The 17,453-nt window shown below is 34.3% G+C and overlaps 1 protein-coding gene across 1 annotated transcript; it reads right to left on the bottom strand.

Annotated features, from left to right (window-relative positions):
* Positions 1-1,504: 1,504 nt before the first annotated feature.
* Positions 1,505-16,745, bottom strand: LOC149806700 (phospholipid phosphatase 1-like). The gene is made up of 6 exons (XM_089956745.1): positions 16,446-16,745; positions 13,689-13,840; positions 12,000-12,217; positions 3,796-3,916; positions 2,957-3,133; positions 1,505-1,950 (listed from the first exon to the last, which is right to left on the bottom strand). The coding sequence occupies exons 1-6, from the start codon at positions 16,525-16,527 to the stop codon at positions 1,747-1,749; spliced, it is 954 nt and encodes a 317-aa protein (XP_089812871.1). The 5' UTR covers positions 16,528-16,745; the 3' UTR covers positions 1,505-1,746.
* Between the last annotated feature and the right edge of the window lie 708 nt (positions 16,746-17,453).

Here is a 17,453-nt window from a genome sequence, read left to right as displayed (position 1 = left end):
TTAGTGTATGTTGAGCAAGCAGAAACGATTCAAACGTAGCAGAGTATCTCAGTCATAATACTGAAATGGAGAAATGAGATTTACATCCAATGTATTTTCGAACTGTTACTGATTTAGGAATTTCTAATTATAAAAGAACTGAAGCTTCTTGTCTTTATTTAGTGAATCAATACCAGTAACAGAAATTGCATTGTGTCTTATGAAGTACTGTCAATCAAATACGGTCACTGATCGAGCGGACTACATAAATTCAACAGTTCCATTCAATCTCTGTCGCTAGTCTCGAAACATTGATTGCGTCATAGACTCCTTTGCGCCAATTTCTATTTCGCTTTTTCCTCAATGCTGTTGTAGGTTTATTGCTTTCAGAATATATCGAGCATGGGATAACACATATGCATTGTTTACTTGCCTATTTCAAACACATATGCATTGTTTACTTGACTATTTCAAACACATATGCATTGTTTACTTGACTATTTCAAACACATATGCATTGTTTACTTGACTATTTCAAACACATATGCATTGTTTACTTGACTATTTCAAACACATACGCATTGTTTACTTGACTATTTCAAACACATATGCATTGTTTACTTGACTATTTCAAACACATACGCATTGTTTACTTGCCTATTTCAAACACATACGCATTGATAACTTGACTATTTCAAAACATATATGCATTGTTTACTTGACTATTTCAAACATATATGGATTATTTACTGACTATGTCAAACACATATACATTGTTTACTTACCTATTTCAAAAACATATGGATTGTTTACTTGGCTGTGTCAAAGTTTTAATGATTCCTTCTCTTGAAATCAGACAAGAGTTAATATAACGAAGGAAAATTATGTTAATAACATGGGTCTATGCTATTCGATGCAGACCCAGACCTGTCGACTAAACCAACAACGGCAGTTCAGGATCGATGGCGTTTGCAGATTGGTCATGCAATACAGGAATAAATATGGTAAGCAACCCGATCGGAACCATCCATTATGTACAAGTTTCCACGGGTCCAGAGCACAACAGCAGCAGCAACAACAACAATAACACTAACAACAAAAACAACAACAATATATACATCCGTACCAGAAGCAACAGCAAGACCCAAGCAGACTTGTCAATAATAATGCTCTGGGGAAGGTTCATAGATTTTAATTTGCACTGTCGCACAATTACTTTATTACACACGAACACACATACATACACACACACACATATCTCTCTCTCTCTGTATATATATATATATATATATATATATATATATATATATATATATATATATATATATATATATATATATATGTGTGTGTGTGTGTGTGTGTGTGTGTGTGTGTGTTATTATATGTTATATTTTTGGATCAAATACATACACACACGCACGCACGCAAGCACGCACACACACATACATACACACATACATACATACATACATACATACATACATACATACATACATACATACATACTATCTGATATGTTTCGAAGTCCCTGATAAATGTCTTTATTTACTGGTGCTTACTGGAATTTATTTTCATTGGTGGCATAGAATTGCTTCCAAAACAAGAAGGTTGTGTTCCTTTCACGAACAAGTCCATGATTTTTTAAAATCCCTTTTCTTAGATCATCTTTACTCCAAGAACACATATAAATGTCCAGAATGCACGAGCGCTCACATAACGACCCTGATGTCTATACTGCGTTATCAATCACAACTTGTATTGAAGGTACTATACAAAGTCCATGGCTGTCTCCTTTTCATTTCCTTCTTCAAGAACGCTGATTGTTGTGTCGCAAGAAACTTCTCCCACGTATAAATATTTCTTTTTCAGACTCATTCTTGTAGTCTCTAAAGCAGCAGTGTACGTTTCGGAAACCTTCCCATCTGATGTCACGTTTGGAGTCTTTTCAATTTTTAGTCCAAGTATTCCGAACTGATATAAAAATTAAACATGACAGATTATGAAGAGATCGAGAGGTATTATTCATTTGCTCCTAAAGTCTACTCAAGATCAATCCCTGCTTCAAAATTAGAAGTGGAACCTGCTTCCATAACAAAGATTGCTGTCATTTAAGTTTTATGTGCCGTGACTTGGATTTAGATGGAAACATAGGGTCATATAACGGATTGTATTTGATTATCAAAATCGGTAAAACCATAATTTTTGTTGTGTAAAGTACTGAAATGCCGGCATTCCTATAAATGACTGACCTGTTCGACCAAGAAAACTAATTAAATGTACGCATTAACTGAAAGAATTGGATATATATATATATATATATATATATATATATATATATATATATATATATATATATATATATATATATATATAATCAGTGTAAATGTTCTCGAAGTTCAAGCTATATATCATAGCAGAGGTCGCTGGGATATTTATTTTTGCTAACCCCTCAAAACAAGCAAAGAAGGAAAGAAAAATATAACTATTTCCTCCAAGACACTCCTTTAAAAATTTAAACGTTACCGTACTACAGTGCTGTCCAACCTGCTGCCCGCAGGCTGATTTTAAATGGCCCGCCAGAGCTCGAGCACTTTCTTTACATTTATGTAAAAAAAAGAAGTCAACGGCCTACTTTCATAGTATATCTTCTTAACCAGCTAAACAATTGTGAATAATTTTTATAGTCGTTGCTTTTAAGTTTTCTGCTGCGGCCCTCGACTTCAAGAAACATTTGTCAGTGGTCCATGGTGTCAAAAAGGTTGGACAGCACTGCCGTACTGTATCGTGTCACATTGATGATTGACAATCAAATATGCATATTTTTGAATATCGGCCTGACAGAACTTGTAGTCGTTTTTAAAAGAGCTTTCGTCTAATTCTCTCTTCATACATTCCAATTAAAGGCAGGAATCAGATATACTTTAAAAGACGTCACGAGGAAGAGACTAAATGAAAAATCGTCATAATTGGCACTTACAGCAAAGGATGCAATAGCAGCTCCAACGAAGTAACCGGCGATGACGTCAATTGGGTGGTGTTTGTGGTCAGTTATCCTCGTCAGACCGTTAAGAACCGCCAAAAGAACTAGCACAGACTGAAGGACTGGTTTCAGGACGTTGGAGTACGTTACGCTCAAGCGCACCTGAATGTAATACTGAAAATGGAATAAGAATAAGATTGATTTCCCAATATGAATGCGACGGAGCACCAAACTTTGATTATTTCCAAATAAGGAAAAGCGCGATATTCGAGGGAATGAAAAATTTCTTCCATTTTTGTGTTCCTTCCAGTCTTGCATGATAAACGATGATACTTTAAATCAAGTGACCAATGAGTAGTTTTGATGGTTAAAATTTAGGAATTGCAAGGTGACATAAAAAAACGAATAGTATGGAACTATATTCAATATTCAATTTGCAATCCGATATTGAACCTCCTAGTACTCTTACGAAGCGTGCCAAGTTTACAACAACTCCGAATGAAGCAAGATCCGTGAATACCCGGATGACCGGATATATCGACAATGCTGACTCATCGTGTTTACCACATATCAATCAAGTGACTATCACAATATATGATACTACAGTAAAAACACTTGGTGTGTATCAGCCAGATGCCTGATGTGATAAAATATTATGTTCAACACAGACCTCATTCTTAAGAACAATTGCAATGATTACAAACTTAATAACATATTGTCACTATTTAAATTTTTTAAAATTCTTTTCAAGTAATAATCTAAACAAACCACTATGTTTTAATTGCACTGTGGTGTGCTTTCATTTTCTTAAATTTTATCTCTGAGGTATCTCTTACCCCAATATAAACAGCACAGTACATGGCTATAGAGGCATGCCCGGAAGGGAAGGATAAGCGGCTCTCGTTGATCTCTCTCTGGGATACATGTATATTCATACATGTGTATTCTGTGATGTATCTGTAAAGATATTTTTATGGAGTCTGTTAGTGAACAAACTAAAGTTATAACAAAACTGTGCAAATTTTCGACTAAAGCATTTAAAGGGCCGGATTAACCAATAAAATAAAGCTATAGCGTTAGGCCCTCATATTTTGTGGGCCCACCTTTAAGCCCTCCGTTCTATATTTAGATAATGTTTGATGAAGTTACCTTGAGTAAAAATGTTTTGTTAATTTTGCATAGGTAAATAAATAAATATGTAAATGACTTTATAAATTGTGTTGCAATATGCAACACATTCAAGGGCCCTTCACTCATATTAGCCCAAGGCACTTCATTATCGTAATCGGGCCATGTATACAAATCAAGATTATCTGTATTAATGATTTGGCGATTAACACATCAAAGGAGTAATTAGGGTTAGTAAATATTATGTTGAACTAGGACAGTTGGGCGTATGATGGACTATGTTATTTCTTAACAATGTTTACAAATCGGCATCATGATATATGGTAAAAGAATTTAACCATTATTGAATGTTACATTATGGTAAAATTCATTATTTAACGATATTTGAGTTTAAAAAGTCATTATTGAATGATGCCTGATTTTAAAACGTTTTTTATTGTTTCTTTTCTTTTTGGAAGTCTTATTACTCAACAATTGTGATTATTTATGACAGAGTGCAAATTACTAAATAATTACAAATACCGGATATTTAAATAATTATTGAATTAGAAACGTTTTTGATTCTGTTTCGTGGAAATTTATTCATAATACGCAAGACTTTCATAATCTTCGACCATGTATACGTCATTGGGTACACGCAGTTAATCGCATTGTATCTCCAGCAGTGAGTCCTATTCGCTTTACAACTGAATTGTTCAATGTTTTCTTGAGGTCCTTTATTAGTGTCCCCCACCATTACCTCCACCCACCCACCCCATAAAAAATAAAAAAATAAACGGTATCTTCTTTTCTAAGTGCAGAAATATTGACACAAATGATAACAATTAAAAGGTTACCAAAATGCAAAGAATATATTTACTTTCACGGTCTGCAAATAATACTACATTCGGTATTGATGGAGCATGCGCATCTCTTAAAGCGTTTCTTGATGTATTAAACATTTTTGTTTCTACAAGGATTTTAGGCCTGAAAGTCAATATTATCTAAAACAAATGGAATTTGGATAGAAGTAGATTATATAGTTCAGGTCACTGAATTTACCCTAATGATTATCAAGTTTTTAGATGTTTCAGATGAAATGGTACATAAAAAGTTTTTTTCGGGGTGGGGGGTCTCGGATAGCCGAGTAGTCTAAATCGCTCGCCTTTACCGATAACTACCATCCCATCTCTATCGGTTCGAGACTCTGGCTCGGCTAATGTGCGGATATACGGCAATTGTCTGTAGCTTTCCGTGGGTAAGTGGTTTTTGCCGGGGTTTTCCCGGTTTCTTCCTCCACCAGTTATACTTGTCGTTATGTATAACCTATCATGACACGAAAAATGGCTTGAAACCCAAATAACAACATAAACCAGTCTGATAACAAAACGAAAGTGAAAAACACTTTATAATAATTTGACAAAGCGAATCCTAACACCAGCTGGCAAGTATAATAGGCTAAGAAAAAGTCAATGATGCCACAGTTAAACCCTTTATTTACTTCTTTGTCAAACCCCCGTCATTAGAGTATTTATATTGTATTAACCATTTTCTCACATTTGTACAGAAGTCCAAAACCAGATAGAATTCTGTTTCGTATCATTTACAGTGGAGGATCATCAATGACGGACATTACAAAATTTACATAATATCTTTCGAAGCAACGTAGATTCATAGTCAAGAAGAAAATGTGTTCATTTTTTGGAATACAAAGCATGCAAGATGAATGAAACAGACTCCCATATTAGGAGACGAATTTACCGTTATCACAGAATGCGATAATTATGTTTTGCATAATATTTATATAATTTCCCTTGAAAAGGTAAACAATAAAATGTACCTAAAATCTGAGAAGATTTTATAAAAACAAAGTTGTCGATGAAGTGACTAATAATACCGTAGCATATATTAAAAATGCTTGCATACTGATAAATATTACAATTTAATAAAATTTTGCATACAGTTAAATATATAAATAAAATGTTTGCATTCTGTTAGGGTGCAAATTTCTGTCGATCTATGAAGAGCGCATTAACTTGGGGCAAGAGAATAATTCATTAGATTTATAGGGACAGGCGCCTGTTAAATCGCTATACTGCAATGATTTCTAATGTCTGTATCGGGAGAGGAAGCTATTCTTAATTAAACCTTCGTTTACGTAGCCGTTAGACGACTAGAAAGGGGACGTTTAACTTCGATTTTATATCGGAACTTTCAGATTTGAAAGTTTCCAGATTTGTTGTTAAGAATTATATAAGTCATGCTGACCACAATTTTGGCGCCTAGCTATAAAAGGCGGTGAAATATTTAACTCTGATTGGTTACGCTAAATAAGGGGCGTGCTTTCCACTCGACTCTCCTTGGGTTTTAAATATTGCCCCTATCCTAACAAACTCTAGTCAGTCTGCAATTTTCCCGCAAGAATGAAAATTTAATGACTCAGAGACTGAACTTGGAAGAAATTCTCTCGTAAAACATTGGTCAACGGGACCGTATGTCTGAAAAATCAACGGACACAGTTTTGGCGGTAGTAGCGAGCAAAGCTTGAAAGCTCAATGTATTTGCGTCAATTTCATGTAGTGCGTTGATACCTATATAATGATATGCTTGAATTTAATTATTTATATTTGCATGAATTTATTTGTTTAAATTCGTGGCTCACTGTTCTTGATATGCGTATAACTGTGTTGAGTTCATGTATCTGAATTCGTACAATGATTGTTTGAATTTGTCGTCTTGTTTGTATAGTAATTGGGTATTCTAAGATTGAATGCATTACTTTAGTTGATATGAGCTACGAGAATCCGTTGAATTCACCGATCTTAGATGATTTCACGTAAGGTAAAGACTTGAATGTGTGTATTCGCTGAAAATAACGTAGTTAAACCGCCTTATGAATTTTATTCATTCATTTATGTAACTGAGACGAGAACGGAACCATTATATCTCGTGTAATGTTAACGGAATCAGTAATGAAATAGCCATTAGAAAGTACATTAATCTTGTGAAACTATGTTTGCTTATGGTCTGCCATGTTTAGCTTGACCAGATAGCCTTTGGTCTGTTCGAATTCCGATAGAACGATATCTGACATAACGAGAGGGGAGTAATGATTTGTTCCTCAGGAGAACAACTGACAAAATATTTAGGTTGCTCTCTGTCTATTTTGAAAGGTGAAATAGCTCCAAGGACGTATCCACTGAAGTATCTACGTACTTACGTATCCACCTACCCACACAAAGTTTGAGGGTCGAAAAGAGGCAGTACAGTAGGGAGGTCGGAAAAGGGAAAAAGCGAAAGGACCTAGAGGAACCACCATAGTGAAGTCGGAGAGGACCGGAATAAGCAGGTTATGAAATTGTACAAGACAATGACTTCGATCATTCACTCGATTATATAATGAACTAATTCTACCATTTAAAACAGATCGGCTATTTAAATAAATATATTTGTGTTCGGAATTCGTTGAAAGATTTATTTAAAAAAGAAGTGTATCTTCCTAATGTAATGTATTTTCCCAGTTGGTTATGTACTTGATTAATTTGTGTTTTCCATGTACGGGGGCTGGTGTCATTCTGTTCTATATATCTGCTCAGATCTCTTTTTATTCCATCTATAATGTCACGCTTTATTTCCATATTTACTCGATCCGGGCAACAACATTCATTTGTGTAATTGAGACGAGAACATAACCGTTATGTCTCGTGTAATGTTAATTGGAATTAGTAATGAAATAGCTATTAGCTGTAAGTGTCATACTTTATTTTAATATTTACTCGATCAGGGCAACAACATTACAGAGGGCGATCACCCTCTAGATAACGATAGCCAAATAAATAAGGTACAACTTCACAACACCGCCACCTGTAGCAAACCGCTACACATACCATAATATATATTAGTAAAATTGCTTGCATACCGTGATATATATTGTAACAAAAACATATATCCCGTTTGATATCTTAATGAAATGTTTGCATACCGTTATATATTGTAATAAAAACATGTATGCCATTTTATATATTAATTACATGCTGATATACCGTTATAGATTGTAATAAAAACATGTGTGCCGTTTGATATATTAATAAAATGCTTGCATATCATTATATATTGTAATAAAAACATGTATGCCGTTTGATACTGTAGCGGCTGCTACTGGTGGTGTGGTATTATGAGGCTGTACCTTCTTACAAGGTGTCCGCTTTATTTGGCTATCGTCATCTAGAGGGTGATCGCCCTCTGTAATGTTGTTGCCCTGATCGAGTAAATATTAAAATAAAGTATGACACTTACAGCTAATAGCTATTTCATTACTAATTTCAACATTACACGTGACATAACGGTTACGTTCTAGACTCAATTACACAAATGAATGAATGAAATTCATTATATGCATTAACTATGTTTTTTTCAGCGAATACACACATGCAAGTCTTTATTATAAGTGAAATCATCTAAAATCGGAGAATTCACACGGATTTTCATTACTCATATCAACTAAAGTAATGCATGAAATTCTTAGATTCCTATTATAATCAAGACGACAAATTCAAACAATTCGTCAAACTTGTATAAAGAAGATCATTATACGGATTCAGATACAGTTACACTCATTTCAAGAGAATTGATCTACGGATTTAAACAAAACAATTCATGCAAATATAAACAGTTAAATTCAAGCAAATCATTATATTGGTATCAACGAACTACATGAAATTGACGCAGATACCTTTGTGCTTTCAAGCTTTGTTCACTTCTACCACCAAAACTGTGCCTGTTGACTTTCCAGACATCCGGTCCCTTTGACCAATGTTTTACGAGAGAATTTCTTCCCAATTCAGTCGCGGAGTCCCTTATATTTTCACTCTTGCAGGAAAATTGCAGACTGACTAGATTTCTTTCGATGAGGGCAATTTAACCTCAAGGAACTTTCGTTCTGGAACCACGCTCCTTATTTAGCGTAACCAATCAGGATTAAATATAGTTACCTCCTTTTATAACTATGCGTCAAATTGCGGTCAGCATGTTTTATAGAATTCCAAACAACGGATCTAGAAAAACTCAGCTTCCGACAATTCCGATATAAAATCGAAGTTAACCGTCCCTTTTCTAGTCGTATAACGGCTAAGGTGGTGCTCTACAGTTTCGCATTTTGCATAGGGTTAGAATTTTAAAGAAAACGAATTTACCCGGCTTTCTTCACTGTTTTTACTGGCTATTTAAAAAAGACCTTGTATATCTTAGGTATAATGCAAAAGAACCTTTAATTCCCTTTATTTTGGTGTATGATTGATGGGTGTAATATGGGTTATAGAGTATACAGCTTGGCCTTACTCCAGATGTGCACCTTTCAAAAAAGTGCTAGCTCCACTTGGTCATTTTCACTTCCTAACCTTCAGAGATAAATTGTATAAAAAAGAGCCGATAACCTTTTCACATTTTATATATTTGGTAATTCATTCATTGCACTCTCAGAAGCTGGTATTGTCTAGTCTGGAAAAAATTATTTTCTCTATTTTAATAGCTGCTATGGAAAGTGTACTTTAGACTAATTCAGGCTGATTTTTTAGCACAAGGGCGCAGTCATTTTAGTTAGCAGTGTGCTTAGATCACGTACCATTTCCAAAGGTACAATATCCAAAGAAATATCATTCACATTACATTAATATAGCATAGAGGTATGCCAGCATTCTCTCCATTGGGCATGTTTTAAATGCAAACAACTTCACCATACATACGTCACTCTCTCAAAAGTCCATAATAACTGGTGAGCGATCCGTTAAGTAATCGAAGGCTTAATTAAGATCCACTTCTTCTCCCGACGCAGACATTAGAAATCATCGCAGTATAGCGATTTAACAAGCGCCTGTCCTCGTCAATCTAATTTATTGTTCTCTGGCCCCAAGTTAATGCACTCTTCAGAGATCGACAGAAACTGGCATCTTTACATATTTTCAATAAAGTTCTTGCATAGCGTTATATATTGTAATAAAAACATGTATGCCGTTTGATATATTAATAAAATGTTTGCATGCCGTTAAATATATTAATTACATGCTTATATTTCGTTAAATATATTAATGAAATATTTGTATACCGGAGAAGATTTCTTCAGTTTGAAATCTTTAAAATAATGGATACTATTAACTAAAAAATCTTGCTTTTTAAGGTGTCATTTAGACTATAAAGTCATTATATTGAAATTAAATCTAAAAATCGAATACGTACACGAACTACAGACCATATAATCCCTTGCAAGTTAGAAATCTTAATTAATTTTATTTTCAAAATTACCTTTGGACCAGAGTGATTCATCACACTGTGAAGAAAGGTAGTAAGAAAACAGTTGCTAGTGACTATCGACCATATTTATTATAAAGTGTTTAAGGTGAAGAAATATTAAGCATTACATTGGTTTCAACATCGTGTTATATATATATATATATATATATATATATATATATATATATATATATATATATATATATATATATATATATATATATATATATATATATATAAGTTTACTAAAGACTACATTTTAGTACATCATACATGCTTCTGATATTTGGTCATTGTACTTGTTTGCAATGGTTAACTCGAAACAATACTGTTTGTTTTGGGAATGTAATACAGTTAATACGTTATGAATGAGGCTACCCACTAAATTCGATATGGACTGAGAACAGTTGTTAATCGTAGCGCAAAATTGGCTTTATTCGGCATACAGCTGTTAAACAATTACACAATAACTTTATATAAAAAAAATGTATTCTTCTTCTTACTATGTACTGCCTATACTTGAACGATTAAACGAGACATCACTACGTTACAATGGGTTTACAAACTTCTTTAAAGATTGGTATGTATTGGGAAAAAATAAACATTTCAGTCGAATCGGATAGGAAATAAATTTCATGCTTATTTTGGAATGATAGGAACTGTTGATATTTTCCAAAAACATCTGACTTTTTCAAATTATATTCCATAAACGCAATTTTTCAGGTATGACATAAGTTGTAAAAGAGATCTGACTTTATCTGTGTATACCATTCTAATGGCCAACACAAATATTTAGTATATGATCAATATATAAATAACAATCATACTCTTATTATCATCTTAAGTTTGCATCAAACACATTACATTTCTGAAGTATGTGCATTAAGTATTAATAGTATTATTATCATTGCAATGTTTAGAATATATATTGGTATTCGAAGGGAGGGGACTCAATGTTGTTATAAAGTATTATGTAATCAATGACATACTAGCATGTAATTAATTGAAGGCATATTCCATCCATAATTCAATTTTAAATTAATATAAGTAGCGTGTTCTTTAAAGCTATTCATTCTTTTTAACGGTATATATTACTACCCTATCTAAATAGATCGTCCAATTTAGTTTGTTAAGTTTTGGGGAAAAACCGAAGTACTGTTGCGGACTAAAACAGTATTCATTGGACTCAGTGATTAGGAAGTTTAGGAAGTGAGGCTTGATTTCCGTAGCTTGTCAACACGCTTTTCAGATTATTGGTTTGAACCAAGATGTCCAACCATGTGACAGGAGATTTAGACCGAAACTTACGTATGCGCAACCCCCCCCCCCAAAAAAAAACATAGCCTAATCGCCGATTATTTACGCGTGCGTGACGACACACATTGGAAATTGCCTTAGGTTATTTGCATGTTATCTTGTCTGCTCTTTTTTCTTGACACTGGTTTAAACTTCTGCAAAATTGTTGTCGGTTTTTCTCGATTTTCCAAATGAATACTGATTTAAAATAATTACATCAAAAAGAACTGTAGCATTTTGCGTGCATTGACAGGCCTGTGTGTGCATGCGCCAACACACCGGCAACATGACATCTGTACACTTCTTCATTACATAACTGGGAGAGAGAGAGAGAGAGAGAGAGAGAGATTACCCTTGACTACAATTGATGGCATTAAAATCTGGCTTGCAGACGTCGAAGAAATGTGGTCTCAGTCGGCCTACTCTTTGTTTTAATGCAGTTATGAATAGCTGGTTAATTGTAAAGCCGAAGAGAAAAACTCCCAAATGTTTCATGACATGAGATGTTGGCCAAGAGGTGCTCGTTCTGCTTCTTTTATCAAGATATATGAGTAATTCTGCAAGTACCATCTATAAATAGAAGAAACGTGCAATGTAAAAAGCCATTATAAACTTATTTTAAAGAATAATTCAGTGAACATAAATGCTACTAATATGTGAACAATGTGTGTGTGTGTGTCTGTGCGTGTGTGTATGTGTATGATTGGATTTTTAATGTAGATTTAAAAGCTTTTCAGTCATATCGCTACGATGTCGGCAGTGTGGCAGTTTATAATGATGTCCAGCAGTGGGGTATCATGCTGCAGACATGTAGCATGATGTCCCACCCAGTCACATTATCCTGACACCAGGCCGACCAGTCCTAACACTAACCTCTTAATGCTGAGCGAATAGCGAGGCAGCTGTTAGTATCATTTTTAAAAGACTTTGGTATGACTCGGCCGGGTTCGAAACTGCGACCTCCCGCATCCGACCACGTGAACAAATAAAATAGAAAACAATACATATAGACCCAAAAGAAAATAATTCTTTCTTGTGTTCAAAAATTTAAAGCCATTATTACGATGCAAAAAATAAAAAAATAAAAAAATAGGTATACAATATTCTTTCTTTATTTGAATGATGTACACTCAGTAATAAATGTTGCTGTGCCGGAATGTGATTATTGCTATTCAGAAACAGAAAGCATACATTTTCTTTACGAAACGACTCGGTGACAAAGTCAGATTAAACGTTATTGTGATTGGTATACCACATATGCACATTGCATATTTACAAACGTGAGTAAAATGTCGCCCTTTTACGAAAAAGAAACATGACTCAGAGAATGTTGTAACATTTGAGTGAAGTACCTATCAACAGAATTTCACGAATTCCAACCATCAATCTGCAAGGGTCACCTACCAGACACTAGTCAAGGTCTGAAACTGACTTTATATGTGGAAGATTGACCTCGAAGAAATGCTTTCTTTGAAAAGATCAAATCATCGTTAAGTTCACGAAGAGGTTAAATACGAATTTACTGGGTGAAATTAGGGAGATGAACGGTAAGGTGCGATCGATGCGATAATGTGTGGTTTGTCCGATGTTTAAATCACCGTAAACATGACGATAAGAAAGTCGGAGCAAAATTTGTTTATGTCTATGCACTGGAGCAAATGACTTAGCATTTCTATTACTGAACCGCCATGTAACCATTACTTGATATAGCATAGACCTAATTTTGAAGGATAAACATTTAGACATTTTAGAATAAATAAAAATAAAGAAATTAAAAAAGGGAGAAACGTTCACCGTTGTATAATGGTAGTTTGAGAGAGAGAGAGAGAGAGAGAGAGAAGAGGGGGAGGGGGTGTCGGATGATTATAAAAGATAACACAGAAATTAGTGGGATTAGGTGAACAATGTAACTTGGATTACATCATCGAGTAACATTACTTCAATTGTTTTTACGTTACAAAACTGACAAATATTGTTCGGTTTTAATTTGTATTTGTTCGTTTGTTGGTTCACGCATTCATTCGTATTTCCTTCTGCATACCATAGCTACTGCACCACCTAGACTGGTTCCCAATAATACTTCATTTCTGATTGTGCTATCTCTGTAAGGGTACTTTAGACTGGTATCATCACAGAAAAACCCAACTTCGACTGGATTTCCTTGCAGGTACAGCATTATGACTGATATTCCAACTAAAAATAAAACAAATAAATTAGAACATTAAAATTATGTCGCGGGCGGTAAGGTGTTATGGCCATGGCCTCAACACATTTTAGACTATAAATTTATAGAAAATATGTGTAGATGTGTAGAAAATAATCGAACTGCAAATCACAAGACACACAATTTTGCATCAAGATCGAAATAGTTGGTTCTTTATTCCTTTTTAAGGAAAACATTTCATTGTCACTCACCAAAAGTTAAACAAAATTGTGTTTTCGGTCGGCTGACAGTCCCTGGTTTTCGTTGCCGACCCTAGCATCCCGTTAATCTTTAAAAAAATAACTACCTACCCTAATTTTAAAACCGTTGCAATATCAAGCACACATTTTTTTTTAGGGCTTTAGGAATTGTTGTACCAAAATGTATTAAGCTGCAATAAACTGATTAAAAACCTAAACTGAAAATATTAGGATTAGGAACCTCAAGCATAATGACCTTTTACATTTTATATTAGTTACCGTATTATTTCCATTCATTTTACCGCGTCCTCCCACCAAACCCAACATGAACACCTCCGCCCCATATCAAAAAAAGGATCAAAATTTTAAAAACGCCAAACAGATCTACGTTATATTTATTATATTAAATAATATCTCACGGTTTGAAGACTATAGCTCTAATGGCATCCCCATTATTTAATTAAAACAGAACGGACAGAAATACATTTACAAAGCTAAATATAAAAATAATGGAGATCAAACCAGAAATTCAGACCAGGAAATTTACGCTTCTTTGCAATCTCCTTCGGAATATGCTATTCAAGTTTCCTTGATCTTAATGACGAGTTAATAACAAATTTTTTTTTACCGCCAATATCGTTGCAATTTCACATTTGTATGTGACAAATATCATTCTAACATCAGTTTTGTGTGTGACCAATTGCTGGAATGCCCTCGAGTGTAGATTATTATTATTATTATTAGTAGTAGTAGTAGTAGTAGTAGTATTGTTGTTGTTGTTGTTGTTTTAGCAGTAGTAGTAGCCGAAGTAGCTGTTGCATCAATAGCATCAGCAGCAGCAGTAGTAGCAGCAGCAATATTATTAGAAGTAATATATTTTATAGACTGTCGAACTTGTGGAAGTGGAATTTCCTTTCCTGCAAATTATTTTTTTATTTTCTAATTAACGTCCGATATATTTTTCCTCAAGATATGAATGGAGAAGCTCTGCCAAGAATTAGGTCCCGAAAATAAGAAACTCATTCGCCAACACCCCACCCCCTCTAATCCATGGCACTGAAAATTATAGGTTTGACCTGTATTGATCCATAATTGGGTACTTTATAATTCGGCCAAACCGGAGAGTCATCTTCCTAGACTATAATGGATTATATCCGCCGTGACCTTAATTATTACGTACATGTTCAGGAACTAAATACGTACACAGAGTCACTGTGGACTAGTAGATGACGAAGATGTACAGATGCCTATAATCTCTCATTGCAATTTAATCGAAAAACGCAAATTATCTCCTTATCTTGCATCGGCCTGGGATGTTAAGATAGCTGATAAAATAATCAACTACATAACGTCCTGAGTAATGTTATATTCTGGTGCAATTTAAAAATTTAAAATTTAACAAAAACAAAGAGACAAAATGAGAGAAAATAAAACAGAAAAACAAAAACAAAATAAACTTTATTTTACAAAAGTGTATGTATTGTAAATATACATATGATTTTAATCAAAGCATTGGTTTCTATTTGGTTATTTTCGCATTGAGTTTGCTGATGTTTTATTACTTCGAATGACGGGCCAAAACATGTTAAGTTTTTTCGCAAACCTTATGAAAGCGTCATTATATGTAATGTTTTGCAGCGATTGAGCTATTTGCACTGCAAATGTAATCGAAAATGTATCGTTCTTTCTGGGGCAATGTTTGTGCCTAGTTCCCGATAACTTATTTTAAGAAATATTGTGAAAGATGAAGGTGAAAAGTACAACATTTTTAATCTAATCTATTCGAAGACCTCAGAAGTATAACATTGGCATAAAAGTGATAAATGTATTTGTCTCTCAATAATCATTAGATAACGAGAAGTCGAATTTCCAAGCATTCTTAATACGTTTATCTGATATTTGGAATGTAGCTAGTTTTGATATTTCCAATATTTTTTGCAAATAATTATGCAATAAGTATTTATTGTTACATTCAAAATTATTGATAGGTCAACAAAATCAAAGGAAATGGTATTCGTGAGTACCTCTATAATCTTGAATTTTGTTCATACAATTTTGTATTTTGAGTTTATGTTTTCAGTAAGAAATGAGTTTATTTCTTAGTCTAAAGTTGTCTATCGAGTACTTATATCTTCCGTTTGTAAGATAAGGACGCATGGGTATACTGTTGTCTTTTTTACTGAACGTTTGGGAAATTCAGAGACCCCAACCGTAGAAAGGCGACCTTAGCGGTGCAAGAGATCAAACTCGAAACCTACTAATTACAATAGTACAATGCTTTTGTCGAGCGACATAGTATTATAAATGTGATGGCACAACATAGATGAAACAAAGTGAAACACAGCATTATAAATAAAATAAATGGATAATAAGTGCATATTCTGCTGCCTCTTACCTGCAGACCATATAATGATATCCAGGAAAAATCTGAATGATACCACCCTCGAAAGTTTGTATTTCCATCTGGACATAAACATTCCGTGTTTTCCGAAACGGATTGAGTATTCCTACGAGAAGCCCCTGGCAGGTTTGATGGGTTTTGATGTCCCGTATTTCACGTGATCTACCTCAGTGAAGCTAGTCGTGTAAATGATAGGTTTCAAATGGGTGTCTTTTTCTTAATAGGAGTTGCTGTTCTATGATCTGCTTAAAGATCTATAAATAAATAGTGGCCTATTATTTACATTCTTGGCTATTTGTAGGAAGCCGGATTTGTGTAGGCGTGCGTATGTAAACAGTCCAGTTGGATGTAGAAGTGTTCTTTGTCCGGCTTGGTTCATGTTGGTATTTATCTCGAAAAACAATTAGTATATGTGAAAGAGTTTTGAATGAAAGTCATGGGTCTGTTGTGAACGTAGAGCCCATCACCAATCAATAGCAATATTGCTAACTTGCAAAGAACATGCCTTTTACACTGTGCATATTTCTCTATTACCGGCTTCTTTTCTTTCAAGTTTAAGAATAGAACTGAAGGAGGCATCACTCGTGTGAAGGTACACCGACAACTAACTTTTGTTACGAAAAAACATTTATTACACCACATATGCGAAGCTTCCTATCTTCGTTGCGCAAAAGTCCACAGTTTATCCCTAGGTACTACATTTGTTTATCCACGCGATCGTATCAAGTAATAGAAGTAATATAGGTGTATAGACCAAACTGAGTTTGAACAATAAAGTGCTGTTGTGGACATTAATGGAGTCAAACTCTAAATTTAGATCTTTAAGCGTTAGCATTCCCAAATTTGCTTTAATGTCCCTGCCTGATCACCTAAATAACATAATACGACCGATAGCATATAACCTGAATACGTTGCCATATGTATACATCCAGAAAGTATAGTACGAATATGTGAACTAAAAACCATTTTCGTTCCTTCATTTACACAGACCATGACCGTTTG

The sequence above is a fragment of the Sinohyriopsis cumingii genome, chromosome 1, assembly GCF_028554795.1.
Source record: "Sinohyriopsis cumingii isolate HCF-2022 chromosome 1, ASM2855479v2, whole genome shotgun sequence".
NCBI classification, from domain to species: domain Eukaryota; kingdom Metazoa; phylum Mollusca; class Bivalvia; order Unionida; family Unionidae; genus Sinohyriopsis; species Sinohyriopsis cumingii.
Note: the sequence above shows the minus strand (reverse complement) of the source record. Positions and strands in the feature narration are given on the sequence as shown.

Bases quoted from the DNA above. Each gene is read 5' to 3' on its own strand.
- LOC149806700 (XM_089956745.1), bottom strand. From the start codon at position 16,527: ATGTTTATGTCCAGATGGAAATACAAACTTTCGAGGGTGGTATCATTC. The intron at 13,841-16,445 runs GTAAGAGGCAGC...TTTTATTTTTAG, and splicing joins TATCATTATATGGTCTGCAG to TTGGAATATCAGTCATAATG. The intron at 12,218-13,688 runs GTATGCAGAAGG...TTCTATTTATAG, and splicing joins TAGGTGGTGCAGTAGCTATG to ATGGTACTTGCAGAATTACT.